The sequence below is a fragment of the Rhea pennata genome, chromosome 7 (assembly GCF_028389875.1).
Source record: "Rhea pennata isolate bPtePen1 chromosome 7, bPtePen1.pri, whole genome shotgun sequence".
Classification (NCBI taxonomy): domain Eukaryota; kingdom Metazoa; phylum Chordata; class Aves; order Rheiformes; family Rheidae; genus Rhea; species Rhea pennata.
This window is the reverse complement of record NC_084669.1, coordinates 6,004,736-6,025,725: the sequence shown is the minus strand read 5'-3', so window position 1 is coordinate 6,025,725 and position 20,990 is coordinate 6,004,736. Positions and strand designations below refer to the sequence as shown.

General features: G+C 36.9%; 1 protein-coding gene across 1 annotated transcript in view; it reads left to right on the top strand.

Annotated features, from left to right (window-relative positions):
* PLPP4 (phospholipid phosphatase 4) overlaps positions 1-20,990 on the top strand; it is a 72,933-nt gene that overhangs the window by 27,848 nt on the left and 24,095 nt on the right. The window contains exons 3-5 of the mRNA XM_062579984.1: positions 243-333; positions 3,703-3,766; positions 5,287-5,411. Of these exons, the coding sequence (XP_062435968.1) occupies positions 243-333; positions 3,703-3,766; positions 5,287-5,411 (280 nt within the window). The remainder of the gene's footprint in view (positions 1-242; positions 334-3,702; positions 3,767-5,286; positions 5,412-20,990) is intronic.

The window sequence follows — 20,990 nt, the reverse complement described above, 5'->3', positions numbered from 1 at the left end:
TTTGAAGCTGACACTTTAAATGCAACTCCAGACAATTACAAATCAATTATAACCCACAATTATGTTGCAATTTTCATTGCTCTGTAGTTACAAATACGAATCATCCCACTTTGTTTGAGGTCAGGAGTTTGATAAAGATTGTTCAGCCTTCCAGTTTAAATGGGGCTAACTGGAACTAATTATTAATCAGTTGGATTGAAAAGGAATTGATGCTTTCACATGAAATTTGTTCTCTCTTACAGGCAATTTCATTCCTTACACCACTCGCTGTCATTTTTGTGGTGAAAATAATCCGGCGAACAGACAAGACTGAAATTAAAGAGGCTTTCTTAGGTAATATATGTCATATTTTAAGATGGAAAAATGTGTCATAGTTTTTTGATTCAAATTTTAGTCTAAGTCTTGAACAAAGTATTTCTCCAATATATTTCAGTACAGTAGGTTTCAGTGTAGCTATAATTTCACAATCTCACAAAAACCTTTCTTTCTTGTTTGTTTTAAATGTGCAAGTTTTGTACCTTGATTCCACAATCTAACTAGCAAGGGTCAGAATTTGGTTAGTAAAGCCAAGACCAGCTGAGATAGACTGTCTCGAAACATTTTTCTGTCACAGTGAGTCCGTTACTTCTTGTTTACAGTGCAGCTATCCTAACTGGATGGGAGAGCCCTGAGAGATTTAGCACCTTGCTTTGGAAATTGTTTCTCTTGCAGTTTTCTCTGACCTTCTCCTGGAGATTCCCAATTGTAAAGCCTGTGCTTATGGCTCAGCTTTTCTAGCTGCAGTCTGATGTTGCATTGGAGTTGGATGTGCACTTAATCCTGGCCTGTGAAAGGCTGTGGCTGAGTTAAGGGTGAGCTCTTATCACAGTGATAGGCAGCAACCTTCAGCAAGGGAACAAGGTAGACGATAGGGATGGTAAGTCTTAAACTGTCCTAGCTGATTTTGACTGTGTGTATCTTTTGAAATCTTTATTGGTGATGTATGGACTGAATCCTTATTCTGTCAGCATTGTCAGAATCCAAAATTGACTGAAGCTCTTTTATTAACAGAGAGAACTTTTCAAGCACTGGGAATTGCAATGGCTTTTTTGGCAGTATATTTGAAAATGCCTTTCTCTGGAATTTTCTATGTTTTACTGGCTAATTTGCAGTTGAATTTATTGGTCCTCAGATCATAAAATCAAAGTGATACCCAACTTTGCCTTAGCTAGATTGGATATAAATTTTGCTACGTATCTGCCTTTGAAATTTTTTAAGACAGGACTGAGTTCTTACAGCTTGTTCTTTCTCCAGTTGCACTAACACAAGTATGAAAAATTGTTGATTTTGATTTGGTTGCTGCTAATTATTTTTATAGAATTCTGAAATGTCTCATGAGTGATATTTATTGACAAGTCTATTCAGTATAGATAACTTGGGTTAATGAAATGCATACAGTCACAGTGCTGAGTTTCACTTTCTGTCCTTTCAGAAAGAAAGGAGCTTTGGATTAGTTTCCCCATCACCTGTTCTAAGGAGACATTCATGGTTCCTGCTGTTTTTACCTTCTGTTATGATTCACTCTATATTGCCCAGGAAGAAACTCTGTTTTCAGGTCCTTGCGAGCTTCTCTGCCACTCAAACTTTAAGGAAACCCCAATCTTGATGTCCTGTTCTGCAGGGTATCCTTATGCCCCTTTTGTTCAATATGTGCATAAGTGTGGAACTTCTAATGACTTAGTCCTGCTCAAGTATACTGTACATTACAAGACACATTAACATACTGAATCATATTAATGTGAAGCTGGTGTGAAGATTCATTAGCAGTGATGAAGCTTTGCTGATTTCCACTATGATCTGGCAAATAAAGTTTGTAATGAATGATCAGGAAAACCGCCTAAAAGTGAATTTCTTTACACACTCATAGGTAAAAGGGATCAAAGATAAAAAGGAGGTGAAAATTCTGTGTCTGCATTGCTCCTCATATGGCCATTAATTTAAAGATGATGGTTCAGTGTTTGTAGAATAAGCAGTAGTTACCTTCCTAAATTAGGTGCCCTGAAACCTTCCCCTGGAAGAGCTTACCTCTCTCTGTTGACTAGGTTGTGTGTCTTGGGTTGGGCACTGTGAATCTTCCCTAAAGTGAATACTTTATTCACTGGCTTACATTCACACTGACATTTTTGGCTTGAACATTTGAGTAAGGAGTATGCAATGTAAGCCAAAACATGGTTCAGTCAGACCTGCAGTGAACAATCAAGGTAAAGCTTGATGAAGAGAGTAAACTTTACAGCACATTTCAGAAAGGAAATGTCTCTGCATTTCTTAACAAAGAGAATTTCATGCTGTGACATGGCTGGTCATACACATTTTATCTTATAGAAAATTTCTATTCATAACACGAAATCACCATAAATAACTGAGAGAAAACAAACGAGCAGAGAAAGAGAGCATGCACATGAGTGCTCATTGTGAACGCAGGTATTGAAAGTGGAATACATGATTTGTATGAACAATATTAATGTCTCTAGGATTGATTTGTTCCATTATTCTTGCTGGCAGCTATTGTAAAATCTGAGAAAACCCTTGGTCTTGCTTTGTTGTAGGACCTCCTTCTTTATTTTAACATAAAGAAAAATGTATCCTGTGACACGCACAGATTTTTATGATCTATAATATCCTCAAGCAAAAATTTTATGGAGACAGCATAAGTGCTCCTAAAGCGCAACGTTAAGGGCAGCAATCCAATGAGAAAATAGCCAGTGTAGCTGTCATATTCTAAAGTTATATTACTGTAACTGTTCTGCTGGAAATCAGAGAATTACCTGATAGTTTTTTCAGTTAAAAATTAAAATGCAATGGTTCTTGCATTGTTTTAGGGAACAGCAATCTGGACTACATCATTACATCAATTTCAGTCTAAAAACTATGTATCCACCGGATTGGAATCCCACTGAAATCAAAGCAGAAATCTCCATGGTCTGTAGATGAAGTCCTTTGGGAAGTCTAAGGGATCTAAGTACAAATAATGAGGGTGATGCAATCATACCCAGTATGACAGCTCCTATTTATTTCTCCAATTTTATTATGAAGATCGGTCAACACCTGGGAGAAAATGTAGGGGCAAATGCCAAGATTTTTACTCAAAGCATCTATGTCCATTTGAAAATGAAATAGAAACAAATCCAATCCTAATTTTAGCTAAAGGACAATTCTTCTGCCTGAAATCGGACAGTTTAATCAAGTGTGTGTGTGTGTGTGTGTATATGTAATATACTGTATACATACATATATATGTGTGTGTATCTTACATATATGTCTATAGAGAAATTCCCCTTGACCCAAACACTGTAAGATTTCTATGTAGCAAATTGCAAAACTGGTAATTACAGAACTTGATTCTGTAATGCTTTTTGCCTTCTGATTATTTATGTCTCTGCAAATGATATGATAGGAAAATCCATTTTGTGTAAGGAAATGAAATTTCTCAAGAGTAAAAGCAGAACAAAATCCATCATATGATTATTATGATACTTCAGAGTTTGCACTCAGTCTGGATAATAATAATAATAATAAAAAAAGACTACAAAGATCATTCTGTTGTACTGAAAGATTCGTTTTCAGTTCAGTAAAGGTTTCAGTCTGTAAATCAAACATTAATGCTGCAATTTGTAACTTGGTAGTTAGGTTATTATTGTTCTGTTTGTTCATTCTGTTTTGTAGCTGTTTCCCTGGCTCTAGCTCTGAATGGAGTCTGCACAAACACTATTAAATTAATAGTGGGAAGGTAAGTCTTGTCATATTATAAATGATGGCTTTAACTGTTAGAGAAATGAAGACGACAGAGTTGACAATTACTGTGCTTCTTGATTAAAAAAAAAAGAAACCACTTCTGCAAAACACATTGGGTTAGCAAGGGCCTCTGTAATGCTGTCTTCTCGCTGGTTCAGGTGTTGTATAGCTTTATTTTATGACATCTGACTGTGGCAGGAATCTGTGCTCTTGCATTTTGTTTTTTGCTTGAGTGGTTAGCAGACCAGGCAAATAAATGAAGCTTAAAAGGAAGGGTGTGGATTGAAATCAGTTCATTTCATTGGCAGCACCAAAGGGGGAAGAGTCACAGCATGGGAGGGTTTATATGCCAATTGCCGCTAGTCTGATTAAATAGAAATAAATTCAATCTTTATTTAACACAGTATCTGCATTTTGTGAAGTATATTACTGAATGTGGTATTTCTAAGTAATATCAAGTTTATAGTAGAACAAACCTTGGTGCTAAGTAGTGAGTGGTCTACCAGAGACCATTTTTAGGGAAGCATAAATTTGCATGAAGGGCTCAACAAAACACTAGCAATCAGAACTCCCTGGAAAAAAATATTTTAGCAATTTTTGGGATTCTTTATCCAGATTTTGAATAGCTATAACTTCAGCTAAGAAGTACATAATTGACTTAAATTCATATACCACTTAGTTCAACACGGCATTTGTTTTTCACCTTCACGTGTTCTGCTGTAATTTATGCTTTTTTTCTGATGGTCTCTGCCACAGTACTGCTTCCTTGACAGTTGTAGTACTTGGCAATTTTATTTTAAAATGCTTTTGTAATATAATTAAGGATGTCTATGTCATCCTTTGCAGGCAGACATGAGCTCATTCTGCCTGCACTCCAAGCCAACTGGTTGCTCTGTTAGCATGTCTGAATCTGTGGTCCTTCACCTTGCTTTTGTAGAGGGGGCGTATGAGCTCAGGCTCAGTCTGACACCACTCAGGCCTACATGCTTCAACTCAAAGCATGGTCAGAAGAAACTGAGAGGTTTGTTCAATGCAATTAAAGAATCACCTTCAAGACTGCGATTAGAATTTGGCAGGTTTTTTGAACCTAATCTCTTAGTGTAAATGCAGGCTTGTTCTCAGCTAAGTGTATCAGCAAGATTTGTGCAATGTTGTGGGGTAATTGTGCTAACTTGCTCCATCACTGGAAGTGCTGTGCAAGAGTAGCCCTGCAGATTCATTATCAGAACTGAGCTGCTGTGTATTCTTAGGAATTATGCACACTGTGAGGAGAGTCAGGCTCCGACTGCCTGTAGTATGCAGTGCTGGAAGCTTCCCCAAGAGAGCCTGCCTGCCTGCAAAAAACTTTCCTTGAATTGATTATGCAAGGGAAGTGAAGAATTTCATTTACTGGTGTGGTGTTCAAGCAGGAGGGAATGAAATCTATACATATTAGGCAATAAATATAGTAATCACTTTGAGGTTTATTTGTTACTACAGCTTTTGTATTTTTAATATCCATGGTGTTTTTTGTAGACCGCGTCCCGATTTCTTTTACCGCTGCTTTCCAGATGGAGTAATGAACTCTGAAATGCACTGCACAGGTGATCCAGATCTGGTGTCTGAAGGCAGAAAAAGCTTTCCGAGTATCCATTCTTCCTGTAAGTTTATTCAAATGTAGTACCTCTTTGACAAAAGCGTTGGTAATCTGTGTTTCAGAATTGCTCTTTTCTTTGGTTAAATCATGTACCTGATTTTTTTGCTGGAGGGGCCTGTGCTTCTGTCTTAGGTCATCAACAGCCAGAAATTTTCTCTTGGAAGTGAAGTTGTGAGCCCATGACTCTTCCTTATCTTGAGAACCACGTGTATCCACTGACAGCCACAGCAAGACTATCAGTAGAGTAAAGCACTCCTCAAGGTTAAAGAAAACAACATGATACCCAGGGGATATCTGCTTCCTAAAGGACACCTTTGTATGCAACCTTTATCCATAGTGTAAATACTTATATTCCAATGAAATATGGCAGAACATATCATACCATATGTCTGACTTGCCATAGTTTTGATAAGATCTATTTGTTAATATCTTTAAAGCACCAGTTTTACTGAACCGATACTCAGGTCACAAAGATAGTTTAGCTGTTCTTATAGGGTTTTGGAAAAAAAAAAAACAAAAAACAAAACAAAACTTAAGTTTTTCTTCCTGGGAAGTTATCTGTTTGGAGGTGGAATGGGTAGAAAGGAATACACAGAGATCATATTGCATCACATTATTCATCTTAATGATCTGGGTACAAGGTCAAGTTTAAGAAATGCTCATGCTACTTGAAGCTGTCACCATATGCTAGTAGAAGGATGATTCTTTCATTCCCTGTTCTCTTAGTCACTGATGGCATCCACTACTGGGCATGGCTAAGGATGGGATCCTTGACCATGTGGGACTTTGTTCTGAACAGTTGTTAAACTTTCACATTCAGGTGTCTACTGCCATTGAACTGCTTTTCCTGGGTGCATGCAGGAGTAAATGGTAGCTCTGTTCCCAGTTCAAGCAAGTATAGGAAACATATAGAAAGCCCTGACTTTTCTGCCTACGTGACAGCACTGAGATAGCAGGTAATGGGTAACAAGAGTATTAGTAATACCTTATTTAGGGGAGCAGGTGGAAAACAAGTAAATTGTGCTCAGTTTGGGGTTTTATTAGTTCTTTTCTGCTCCTAAGACAAAACAGTCATTCACTCATCACTCCATTTGGTTTTGAAGTGGTCCACAATCTAGCTCTGATGGACTGATCAGAGGGAAGCCCCAACTGTATCAGAGGCTATCCCAACTAATGCTATGTCCTGACAGACATTTGGGTGGTTTTACAAAAACTAGTATGCCTACTTTAATTCATTAAGTTACGTGTTTATGAGTGTTCCTCTCTGTTTTGAGGAGCTGGCTTCTAGAGTGTTTTCTTTTTTTTCAGAAGGTCTAATCAAATTTCTTGTGATCTGTAAAATCTGTAATGGTGATTACTGTGAGTTTTTATTTTTTGGGTATGATTTATTATGTGCTGTTTGGTTTCTGAGAACTGCCAGATGAGTACTAGTAAGTCTTATCTCTGGAATATCTCTGGAATTTGTTTTCCTGATTCTTTCTTTATTTCTTCTTCTTCTTCTTCTTCTTCTTCTTTTTTTTTTTTTTTTTAATAATGGCTTCCAACTGGCTAATTGTACAGAGTTATATGTTGCAAACAAATCAGATGAAGAGATTAATGAAATTCTGGGTTGATCTTGCTTACAGTGTCCCCAGAAGAGATGGAGGTGTAGTATATGTTTGTAGATATGTTGCAAGCTTTGTAGTCCTAATCAATAAATCCACTGAGCCTTGTTGTACTGAGAATTTATAGATTAGTACTCAATCTACTCAGTGTGCTAAGTGTGACAAGATACAGTTGGTCAGTTCTTTTCATTGAAACACAGCAGTTTAATCTGTGGCTGCAATGTGAGTTATGGAGGACATACTCTGAGCTTTCATTTTTGCCTACACCACAAACACTATATGTGGCATGCTCTGCTTAGCACTGGCCCGTACCTCAATTACCTGTTGCATAGTGAAGTGCATTGTCTCTGTGCCAGTGGGGTGGCCTCAGCCTCAGAATGCACACTGGAGTTTTAATTTTAACTGGTATGGGTTTTATAAGCTCTGAATAATTTTACGACAACTCCTACAAAATTCAGTAGGAGTAGAGTGATGGCTCAGTGGGTTTAGATCAAAATTATAAGAATAGCTTTTACCTTCACTGACTGTGCAATATTAGCATGTTGACTATATTTCCCACTACAAAGCCTTTTATTAGCATGTGATAAGAAAGAAAAGATATTATGTATACAATAGTTTTTATCTGTTCATAAACCTATGCTAGAGTGAGGCAACCCTGCAGTTGCTAAAAATTCTTAACTCTTTGAAGCCTGATGTTATGATATCAAGTCTCTGACAAGAATGTGCGTTCTGAAGCCTTAAAATCGATACTTACTTTAGTCTCATAATGGAGAACGGAATCATTCTAAGTTGATGTTCTTATAGTGCTACCCTCCACTCATTTTATGTAGCAAAATTGAAATTACTAGGGTTGTCAATATTATTTTATAAAAAATAGTTTATAGTCATGATAAGAAATTAATGTTCTTGTTGCCACTTCACCCATACACAAACTAGACTGAAGAGCTAAAAAAAAAAAAAAAAGTATTATAGGAAACATTGATATTAAACTGCCTCCTTGAACCTTTGAAGTAATGAGGATGTTAAAGTTATGATACTTTACCTTCAGAAATTTTCAACTTTTTCTTGTGTGTAATATTGTAGACAGTCACTCTCTTGCTACTCCCTGTGAAAAATAATCTTCCTGTCTCAGATTTAAAAAACTGTCTTTCCTGCATTCTTGACATAAAGATAGGTAACTTCAATATTTGTTCCATAAACTCAGTTTTTTTGACTCCTTTCTCTCTTCTTCCAGTATGCAATTACCTCTAGATAAAATAAGGGTGTTTGATTCTTCAGGCTTCTCTTATCCTCTCTATCAGTTCAGTGTGGAATTCAGTGAGCCAGAAGAACTCTGCTAGGTTAGCAATATCACAGAGTCACAGAACATTTGATGTCGGAAGGGACCTCTGGAGATCATCTAGTCTAACACTCCTGCTCAAGCAGTGTCACCGAAAGCACATTGCCTGGGATCTTGTCCAGGTGGCTTTTTAGTATCTCCAGAAAAGGAGACTGCACGACCTCTTCGGGCAACCTGTTCTAGTGTTCTGTTACCCTCACAATAAAGAAGTTTTTCCTTATATTCAGACAGAACTTTCTGTGTTTCAGTTTGTGCCTGTTGCCTCTCATCCTATTGCTGGGCACCTCTAAAGAGTCTGGCCCCATCCTCTTGACATCCTCCCCTGAGATATTTATATGCATTGATAAGATTTTCCCCCTCCCTCTCCATATTCTCTTCTCTGAACTGAAGAGTCCCAGCTCTCTCAGGCTTTCCTCATATGAGAGATGCTTCAGTCCCTTATTCATCTTAGTAGCCTTTCGCTGGACTTGCTCCAGTGGCTCCATGTTTCTCTTGTATTGGGAACCTAATAATAAATATAGAGCTCCTTTTTGAGACCCAGCACCAGCTCACAGGGTTTAAATGTAAACTGGACTTTTCAGAACAAATTGCGTTCTACCTTATACTACTGTAAATCTGTAGTGACTTTATTGTTTCCAGTGCATTTTTCAGTGCTATACTTACCCAACTGCATGTGAGAACAAATTGTTATATCAGCTCACTTAACCTTTCTCCTCGCAAGTTTTGTGGCATGTCACATAATTTGTGAGGTTGCCCTGTGTTATTGTTATGTGAAGCAGCACCAAAAAAGCTTATGTTTTTCCTGATTTTTCCTGCTTTCATGTCTAACAACAGTGATAATATGGACATCCTCATATGGCATGACCTGAACTTGTATGCTCAATAAAAACATTGTGAACTGCCTTTCTTCCACTCTGAGGATCATCTTATGCCACAAAGGAGAATGCATTCCCTTTATTAGGCGCACACATAATTTTATTGGCTTAAATTCCCATGTCTTTCCCTGTGCCAAGCAGTATATGCAATACAAATATGAAAATGTTCGGAGCACAATGTTTTGGAAAGGGGACTTGCAGGTAGAGGTGAACTATAGTTGCTTGAAACAATTAAGGCATGTACCACATCAGAAAAGGAGGTTGACCTAAGTGCAGACAACGTTGTTGTTACCACCCTCTCTGAACAAGGGGAAAACTTTACCTGTAGGGGTTGCTGAAAGCATACTTTGAATTGGCATACCATGTTCAAGGCTGCTTTCTCCTAGCTGTGTCCTTTGCTATTCTTTCCTGGAAAGACTGCTGAGATTATTCAAATCCTTCTTTGTTTAACTTTTAACCACTGCAATTTTAGTTTAGAATCTACAGATACACTACCCCAGTATTCAATGACTGCATCTAAATTTATGCAGTAGTGCATGTTGCACTGGATCTACGAAGTCTCTGGATCTTGTCTGTTTGAAGCATGTTTTGCCTCTTTACCAGTTGAACTGCCAGAATATCTTGTTTGAGGGAACTAATGTGTGGGGGTGGGGGACCAAAACTCCTGTCTGGGTCCAAGCAGCTCAGAGGTGTTTGAGTGCTGTGTTCAGACATAGCTATTCTGACTAAAGCCCTTCCAAAGTGTAGATCTGCTCTTCCATATTTAGTATTTCTGTGGCTCTGTAATTCACTGACTGTTTAATGCTATTGGCATTATAACTGTTGACTATTAAAGTTGGTGTCTATGAAAATGCTGTGCAGCCTGTATGTGCATACTTCACTAAAACAAATAATATTTATAGAGATCATAAAGGCAGCATGTTCCTCCTCCTGCATGTCTTCTATGCAGTTTCTTGCAGAGAGTCTACAAACAGCCTGCCTGGAGATACATGATGGCATCCTAATTTCTCAAGGTACGTGGAGTAAGCGTGCTTACTCTTCAGGGTGCGTTCTGGTTGTACTTTGCAAGCTTGCTGTCCAAAAAACAAGGAAGTGTATCTCAAAAGTGGCCCTGAAAATGGTGGAAGTTACTGAACATTTGATGATAACTTACACTGTCTGGAAGGGCTGATTGGAACAAGCACTGACATCCCTGTGATGGGCTTCTGAAGACAGTATTTCTCCTGAGTGAAGCATGGTAGGAATTGCACTTTGCTAGATGTTTTTGGTAGTTCTGTGCTAATTTTCTCCTAGTTCATCCATCCCAATATGCAGCAGAAACAAGAACATACCCTTTCCTCAGATCACACCTTGCAGTGCTGGAAAGTACATAATGCAGCTGATGATGGGCTGATTCAAGACTCTTCACCATTTTCCTCTCCTTGTGGCACAATTCAAACAGCAGGATGAAACAACAGATATAAAACAAAACATGAGCAACAAAGTGGATGGACATACAGACAGAATGATTTGGCATATTAAAGAAACAAACAGCACATATTATACTGAAAAGAATAAAGTTATTGTTGTCTGAAATTAATAATACATGTAATGATTATGCAGCATACCAATGGAGAAAACGGAATGCATGAATAGAGAATATTTAATGGAATGTGACATATGAAGACTTATTAGAGAAAAATATAGTAAAGTTATATAGTGAATACAGTGAAAATACAGGACAGTTAATTGGATAAACCACATGCACTGCTGACAGCTGAAAAAAAACCACTGAATTTGCAGGCCTATAGTGTAATAATAGGATGGATGGAAGACTGTTTGTGATTAATTTCTTCCTTTTTATCTTATGACTGATGTCAAGATCTTTGCACAAACAACATGTGAACCTAGAGTCCTGTAGCATTATTTATCTGAAAATTGGTGATATCTATTTTAATGTTTATTGTTGAAAAGTTACTATCACACAGAAGCCTTTTGTTAAGTTTAATTGTTGCCTTATACATTAAAATGTAGAGAAAGTGCATGATAAAATAGACCTTTTTAATACCAATTTTACATACAACAAAGCAATTTCAGGCAGCCCAGATATTCAGTGATAAAGACTGGAAATGTAATCAGAACAGTTCTTTTCAATATCAGTCTTTATGCTTTTTTCCCATGTATTCTACTAGCAGTGTTTTTTTTTTTTTTTTTTTTTTTTTTTTTTTTTTTTTTTTTTTAAGATACTGCCTAAATAAACTTTAGGATGCATTTAAAATTTAGCATTTTAGAAGCTGGAGCAAATCAGCTGAAACATATTTCCATTCCTTCCATCTGAAACATTTGAAAGCTGGCTTTACTATCCAGTAGAGTTTTAATTTTCCTGATTCCTTTTAGCAAAATAGAATATCACTTATGAATAGTTTAATTAATGCTGTCAAGAAACAATTTTATGTAAGATCCTTCAAAGTATCTTTATAAAAAAAGCTAGAGTTTTGGGAAGAAGTGATAGAGCTCTGACCAAATCTGGGTAAGATACAAGAATGCATACTTGCCTAGTTTACTGGATGTTTTTACACAGTTACATATTGGCTGGAAATTGATTAAAACTAAGAATAGCAGCATTTGCCGGGACTACAAATAGATTTCAGAGGAGGAGGTAGGCATAATTTGTGTATTTTATGAAAGAAGATGGTAGGCAGTTTTTGGAATGAAGAGTGGAAACAGAGATAATTCAGAAGATAGGAAAAAATACAGCTATCAAGGAAAGCATGTTTTAGAAACACAGATTCATAGGAATCCAAATCTTGCTATCCATCACAGAACAAGCTGTTCATAATTAATTTCCCAGAGATTTCAGCTGTGAAGATTCAGGCTTAAAAATATAGATTCAGATTGTATTCCCAAGTTGTTGATAACAGGTTTTGGTACAGAGTTCTGAGTCAAAGGGAGGAAGATCCGTGACAAGAATTTGAGTCCTTAACCCAGAATTCATCTATATAAATGAGGGTAGATCACCAAAAGCAAGCACAGGTGTGCTGCAAAATGTGTGCTTTTACTTATGGTAGTAGAATATATGAGTGCTTCTTGACTTGTTGCCAAAACTAGGTGAACTTGTTGATCTGACCTCAAAGTTTTGCTTATGTTTGCATGTCGCTTATCAGAGCAATGGATAGTTAAACAGAGTAAAATAGACACACAGCTGGCAGTCGGAAGTATCATGGTTCTACATACAGCTGCAGACCAGTCTTGTGTTCTTGCTTCTGGTAACGGTAGTTGTGAACTATGAAGGGAAAATGGAAAGTTGAGGGCAGCAGAGCATAATGATCTCAAAAGTGTGGGGCTTTTACTGTCAGAGCCTACATTCTCTTTCACATTTATTAGCTGTTTATTGGGTAGTCATAAGTGCTGAATAAAATGTTTTGGGGAGCATCAAACTGCTGAAAGACTTTTCAAAGCCGTATTTTGTACAGAAAAAGTACAGAAAAGTCTAGAGACTTAGTTCAGATCTCAGCTCAGGAAGCAATAGACCATTTTGATGTAAATACTGCTTTGGGATAGCAGTAAAACCCACAGTATTATATTCTGAGCTGCTTGCCATGTAAATGATTTCTGAATGGATTAATCTCTGAAGCTTTCCTAGAAAAAAATAACAGTTCAGCAATACAGACTTGCTTCAAATATTTGTTTAGTCAAACATATTGTTTATTTGTTAAAAAAAAAATCCTAGGCAGTTAGACATCTTAGAATGTGTTGACATTATTGTACTAGTGAAGTCTTTGAAGGAGCAAATATGGGTAAATAATAGTGATGCAACACATTTTATTCAAAAACACTAAAATTCCTGTGGAGGAAATGCTAACTTCTTGACACTATTTGCTTTATTAGAGGAAGTGATTATTTCATCATGAGTAGCTATTCTCATATTCTACTCAAAAATATGTGCAAGCAGATTGCAGTTCTCAGAGTTTATAAACTCAAGTTTACCTAGTGACTGTGAATGTTTTATTTATGGATTGTCAGCAATATTTACTATTCAAGCTGTATTTTTTTAATATCTGTTTAATATCAGTAGTCCGTTGTGAATCAAGCTCATGATTGTCATGAATACCCACACATGCAGCTTGAAATTGGTGTCATGAATAAATGAATAATGGTTTGTTAGTCTGGTTTGTACCAGCTTATAGTTTAAGTCACAGAATTACAAAATCGTTGAAATTGGAAGGGGCCTCTGGAGATCATCTAGACCACCCTCCTTGCTTTGAGCAGGGTTAGCTAGGGCAGGTGTCTGAGGACCATATCCAGTTTGGTTTTGGATATCTTGGATGGAGATTCCACAACTTCTCTGTGAAACCTGTTCCAGTACCTGATGAACTTCACAGTAAAAATGTTTTTTCTAAGGTTTGAATAGAATTTCTTGTATTTCAGTTTGGGGACATTGCTTCTTATCCTTTCACTGAATATCACTGAGAGGAGCCTGGCTCCAATCTTCCTTATTGCCTTCCTTACTTCCTTAATTCATACACATTGATGACACGCACCCAGACCCTTATCTTCTTGATGCTGGACAATCCCTGCTCTCTCAGCCTCTGCTTGTACGTCACATGCTCCAGTCCTTTAATCATCTTCCTGACCCTTCACTAGACTTGCTCCAGTGTGTCCATGTCTCTTGTACTGGGGAGCCCAGCACTGGACCCAGCACTCCACATGTGGCCTCACCAGTGCTGGGTAGAGGGGGAAGATCGTCTACTTTGATCTGCTGGCAGTGTTCTGCCCAATGCAGCCCTGGTTGCTGCTGGTCTTCATTGCCACAAGGGTGCATTGCTGGTTCATGTTCAGCCCTCTACAATCCACAGATCCTTCTCTGCAAAACTACTTTCCAGTTGGTTAGCCACCAGTGTATACTAGTGCATGGGGTTATTCTTGACCAGGTGCAGGACTGTACATTTCCTTGTATTTAATTTTATGAGACTTCTGTTACCCATTGATCTCAAATAATAAGATGCAAGTAGATTTAATATAACTTTCTAACTGGAAGACAAACTTGATTAAAAAAAATCAACTGAATATTAGAGTAGCTGAAGAGATATTAAGTTTACAATTTTGTGTTTGATAGATTTATGTTAATAAATTCAATAAAAATAACATTTTCTGTTTAAAAGAAATGTTGAATAGTGAATATTGCTGTAGGAGCAATAATGTGAGTGAAATGACCTTATGCATTTTTTCCATTAAATACTTCTGTGATTTTATTTTTGTAGCTGGAATCTTAATGTTAATTTAAAAGGTTGACTTATGGCTAAATTGTGATTGGTGTTTGGCTGATTTTTAATAGAGGTCTTTCATTGATTCCAGGGGTTCCTTTTATTCGAGGAAAGATCAAACTTTAAAGAAGCTATGTTTTAGTAACTTCTCTATTTGATCTGAGCCACTTCCAGCATGATTGTTGACATTGGATTATAGATGAGCTCTTCTCTGTTTTTCCTTTCGTATTTCATTGGTTGAAAAAGAGTTGGGGCAATTACTGTTGGACACAGATGAAGAAATCAGAGAACTTCACTAGAAAACTGAGATGAAGCATGTAGTTAGTGTATTTGGTTGTAGGGGCAGTAGCAGTGATTATGTTTCTGAATTACTCCATTGACAAATAAAAGACCCTTAATATTTGAAAAAATAATGATCCTTTAGAAGTGGAAAAAGAAAATGATTTTCTCTCTCTTTCAAGATATAGCATATAGTTGCCTCAGAGTCTTCTCAGACAAGGTGGCAAACCACATGCAAATACTCCTTTTTATGTCTTGATTGACCCTCTTTACATAGGAATTTTTTTTTTAAGAACAGTTCCTTTCAATATATATTTTGATGACATGTACTTTTCAGACAAAATTGCCCCACACAGTTATATGTCAGTACTAAAGCCCCAAATTTGCTGTGGCCAGATTTGCAAGGATTTGACATTTCAGGTCCTGATACTGTGCGGAGCTGATTTTTTCACAACCTTATTTTTCACAATGAGCCTTTGCGGAGACAAATTCATCATAAATTGAGTTAATGCCTATTTGCAAAATAGGAGGAAACCTTGATCTGACCAAAATGCTAAAACTGAAGTAGCTGGAGAATTCTTGTCTATTAATAAGCATTACTGCTACATCTAAAGCCATCAGCTAAAAGGGTTAATGGGAACAGTGACCAAAGAATTAGGATCTTAATACCTACTGTGCACTTCAGCATAACCATGTCTTTAAGAAAACTTTGCAGGTGGAGCATATTGCACATTGTCAATTCCATATATGTCAAAATTAGGATATGCATGCTATATGAGTACTGAACATGAGGTTATCCGTGCTCATTTATGGAGAGAAACAGCAGTGTCTCTAAGAAAGGAAGTGCAAACAGCAATAGGAAAAATTAATAAGTTACTCTTTTCTACTGGCATAATAAATTAGATTACATCTTCAGACCAATCCTGAACAGTAATTTCCTACTTTAAATAGCCAGATTCTATTATGACAGCAGTAATTGTTCATCTCTGTTAAAAGCTTAAGGTCGTGTAAGAAGAATTCTGTAGAGATCTCCCAGCACTATCTGCAGATGAGAATAAGGAGAGTAATCCCAGTTTCCTCTTTTCATTGCATTTCCATCTTTTCCTTTGTGAGGAAGTCAACTTCTGTATTCTGTAAATTTGAGCAATATGCATGCCTTTCCCTTTAACCCTGCCATACTTCCTACCTGTATTAGCTTCTTTGAGCTGCCCTGTAAGACATTTCCTTACAGAATTAAAGGACCTACTAAAAAGCTAATATTACTATCAGTGTTTGCATTTGACCATTGCCACTGAGTGCAGGTGGTGGTAGGGACACTGACCATGTGCATTGCCACCCTCATCCCTACAGAGCATCCCTTCTTGTGTGGGAATAGCAATAAACATTATTTCAGAAACAGTGCTCAGGACGTAGTTCTTCTATCCAGAAAGTGGAAAGCAAATACTGCAAGTTTCTGCTCCTGTGTTTTGCTAGAAAGAAAATAAGTAATTTTCACAAGCTTTTAAGAGTTTGGGTATATTAAATCATCCAGATGCCAGTTTATTAAGTGACCATGATGCATGTTATTGTGGTAAATGAGGTGACTATTTACCTGCTTATTTTATTTATGAAAATATGTAGCCATGCAGGTATGCTATTTGTCATTGTTCACTGCTTATCTGTCTGAAGATACAGTGAGTCTTAAGGTGAAAGGACGTGTCTGTATCTTTCCATCATTTTTTCTGTAAACAGTAAACTTGCTTCGAAGCCATGTAAGGGGTCTTTGCTTTTCACCAGCACCTAGTCTTTTGTATTAAAATGACTGAAGGATCTGAATTATGAGATGTTATATCTCTTTGCTATCTAGCACAACTTAGCAGATTCTATTCAAAAATGAAGATGAAACTAGTGTGATTCTTCACAGCGGCATATGTTACTTAGCAGTCTTACTGCATTAAAAATCAGAAATGAAATCAAATTCTATCAGATAAGCCTGTTTCTTCACTGATCTCAGCACTGTGACTTGCAGTTCATGTAATTTGTGGTTTTACGTAGGATACCAAAGAGCTGGTGGGGTTGCCTCCCCCTAGCCAACCTGTGGAACTTACCATGCAGGGAACTCTCAGGAGTGGAGTGAGACTTCCAGAGGAGAATAAGAGAAAACATGGAATCATGTTGTATCTTGCATCACCAGCTAGATTAGAAGTTTAAATCTACTGCTCCCTTTTCTTTCAACTTTTCAAGTAAAGTTTGAACTGTTCAAGTAAAGTTGAGGTATATACTTGATTTCACAGCTTGAAGAAGACTTTGTTATTTAGCCGTTACCTACTGAGGTAGGCTTAAGGTGTATGCAAAGCTAAGACTGTAGTTCTTCTGATCACACTTCTAACTGAAAGGAGATTGAGTCTATGAACTGTTGTGACAGCTCTTCTCCTGTGAAGCAAAGCAAGTCAGAAATCCCCAAATTAATTTGAAAATGGATGACTCTCAACTTAGGTCTGTAGACAGAGTAAACTGGTAAATCAGTTTCTAACTATCTTTAGGAAAGAAATAGAATAAAATCTTCTTCTAAAATAAATATATAAAAATGAGAAACTTCACCATAATGCTATTCTATTTGTCAAAACTGGCAAATAGTGTGATTCTGTGAAATTGCCATTGTGGTGTAGTCCTGACATCCTGCTCTGAAATCCATTCATTTGTGTAGCATTTTTCTGTAAGAACAAACCAAGTGTAGAGATATTACTAAAGCAGGTATGTTGTTAGCTCTTTGCAAGTTATATATTTGGTAATGTGGAGTGTTCAGTAAGGCTAGTTAAGCTCACTAGTGGACTGCTTTAGACAACTGTCAGGTAAGAGAAACTGAGCTACTGCATTGTATGTGAGAAAAAGGCAAATAGCTGAAGTAAAATCATGGCTTGGCTGCATATTCATTGTATTCATTTCATTAAAGTATTTTTTCCCTTTCTGCAGGGGCTGTTTTTAATCTCAGGTCAACCTACAGTTTCATGAAGGATATTCCTTTATTCTTTTCTACAAAGAAGAAAATAAGGAATCTTACACCCAGCCAGGGCTCCTATTTTGATAACTAGAATCTAATATACTTTGTGGACTTTGTGAGTTTGGCTCCAGGCCCATCAGATGTGAAACACTGTGGTCAGGTCTGATCAGGCATGATTGGCAGAAGTAGTCCGTGATCTTTATCTTAGGATGGAGTAAATTTCTAAATCCCTTGGTACTAAATGTAAGGCTTTCAATGGCAGCATTTTTGTTCTGATCAGTAGTGACCTGTTGAAGATAGTTTTAAGACAGTCCTCTTTTGCTGCTGAATGGTTCACATGGTCTTGGAGCCCAAAGACTGGATTCCCTTTGCATAAAATTAAACCAGAATGTGTATTAGACTGTTTGGCCTAGATAGAGCTATTTGGAAGTAAAATAGGTCCTACTGTTTCCATGCAGCGGTAAACCTATTTACAGAGTGGTGTGGTGTGGGTCACCTCTGTGAGGTGGGATGTGTATTTTCAGTTCTTCTACAAGAGCTAGTTAAAACCAGTCTCTAAGTGACAGTGGGTGACTCAGAGTCCTTTTGAGCAGCAAGGGGGATAGAACTGACTGACAGAAGTATATGTTTTTGTAATACTCTGAGCCAATCTAGAAATATTTCAGTAAAACGAGTGTCAACTGCAGTTATAAGTAAAAGAAATCAGTAAAACCTTCAGATTTGAATCATAAAATTAAAATACTAGGCACCCATCTTTAGAGATGTCTGGCTGATTTATCAGATTGCAGAAGTCTCAGTCAAAAAGATTTCTGAATACATTGATTTAGTGCTGATGAAAACAAGGGAATATTAAAAATCTCTTGAGATAAAAGCTATGAGATAAATGTAGGAAATCAAGCATGTTATTTATTCCAGAAAGAGAAAAGTCCAGAGCATTTGCAAAAAGCCTCATTGGGATTTTGATAGTACTGTCAGTTCTGCATAGAAAGTACTAGATATTACAGAAAAGTAAGTAGATAATAATTTTTTCCCCTTGTACAGAGAGGGAAATAATGAAGTCAGGTTTTATCTAACAAAATCTATGTATAAAACATTCATACAAAATATTTTTAAAACTAACAGTACTACTCTGCTGCAATCCATCTGATTTCCTGTATTTGTCCGATAATTTTCTCTTCAGCTTTTACTTTTTGCTTCTTTCAGTCTGAACTTAGTGTTTTTAGAGCTCTTTATGACTGGGATTCCTGTGTTCTGTTTGATCAACTAGAAACTTTGGAAAAATGATCATGCTGGGAGTTTCTGATGTGGGAAGGTAATGTAATTTGGACTCATGGATTAAACTGTAATCACAGCATAGTATTTTAGAAACCTCATTCTTTTTTTTTTTTTCAGTTTTTCAGGGTGAGGGGTAATTCCATGGATGATTTTATTGAAGGAATTAGGGAAAGGAAATTGGAATGGTTGACCAGATGCTTTTGTTGTAAGAGAACTTTGTAGACACTAGGGACTAGATACAATGTGGACCGCTGAGAGGTGTTCAGTGATGCAAGAAGTTCTCTCTTACATGATTAGTCATTCTGTTTTTCATGCTGTTAGGCTGTCTTACCTGTCTTCCTCCCTGGGCTGTATTCCTTCATTTCTTCCTTGAAGGTGGGATTCGACTCTCTTGACTATGCATCTTTATCTGAAACATTCACAGAAGGGCTCCTTGCTATTCAAGGGAGTACTAGGAAGCACGGTTTGTCTGACCTATTCTAAATGTCTCTTTTAGAGTGAGATAAATCACACCTTGGAAATGCCTGTTTTTTCCCTATCAATTATAGTCTAGATGACTGGTTCACAAACTAATACCTGCATTTGTTCAGACGTGACCTATGCTTCCTGGCTGAACTCTGCTTATTTTGGTAGTGAGGATTTTTCAAGATTGCTCCTAAATTAGTTGCCTGTCTAGTCCATTGCTTGAATTTTGGGAAGGTAGAGAAAAAGCTATAACTTCTTCCTCTCTCTAAAGCAGTTAAAAATGCCAGGTATTCAGACCAAGTATCTCCATCGTATGAATTTGTCATCTTGGACAGGTGGTGACTAACACCATGGTTCTCAAAATATATAGCAGCTTTTCTGTCAACTGGCTAATGGCTTAATATTTTATTTCCTCTTTTTTTCTCTGCAATTAACAATCGCTCAAAGTGTTAATGTTTGTCTTTGCATAGTGTATTACCACTGTATTACCCCTGAGGAGTTGCTTCCTCTGATGATATGGAAGCTGATTATGCGGTGCAAGCTTACACTAGATTTGCTTGATGAAACTCTAATTGTATGAATGTAGGATTTGTGATATGTCTTGCTGTGCCACTCAAAAGGAAAAATGAGTCTGGAAAATATTATATTTTTGGAGTGAAAGGACAGCTAGTTCTGCGTCCCCCTTTCACTAAGTAATTGAATTTAGTCGTAGGAAATAAATCTTTTTACATTTTAAAAGCCATTCATTTGTTTGAAAAATTAAAATGATTTGTGTGTTTCAGGGTGAAGAAATTATTGAATTTCAATAGAATTGTTTGCTATCTTGAAATAATTTATATAAAATATTGCTGCAGTACATGTAATTATAGTTGGCTATCCAAATTTGAACTGTTAATTATCTTTAGCTAGTTTAATTTCATGGAGGATAATCGTATTTCCTTCAACTCAGAATGAACACTTTAAGTAACAGAGGAACTACAAGCTACAGGTTTTCGACTGTAATTGCTGCTACTTTCCTGTTTTCAAGATAAATCTTGTAATTAACAGCTGTATTGCAATGTCTGTCTGAAATATTTAATCCTGTTAAAGAGGAATCCAAGGAAACAAGGAATAGATTTCTTAGATATGCAGGAAAAAAGTATCCTGTGTGGTTTTTATGGCTTACCAACTCAGTAAGGATATGCAGGAGTGTTTGTGTTGTACATTTTACCTCTTCATGGACACATTTACCTCAATACTCAGTAACAAAGTCTGTCTGAATTATTGAAGGGCTTAGGAGATGAGTTATATAAAGTGTTCCAAAACTACTAGTAAATCTCCTCCTGCTAGTCTGTTTGAGATTCAGATTATGTATATAAATCTCAAGGAAACTTCTGAAAGCCTTTCTGTTTTTTTCTACTCAAAAAAAAAAAAAAAAAAAAAAAAAGTGTGTGGTTTTTACATTGTTAAAGATATTTTTCTCAGTTCTACAGTGTACTCCAGAATGGATGGCAACTTTGCTTTTCCTGTCTTCAGAGGATCTG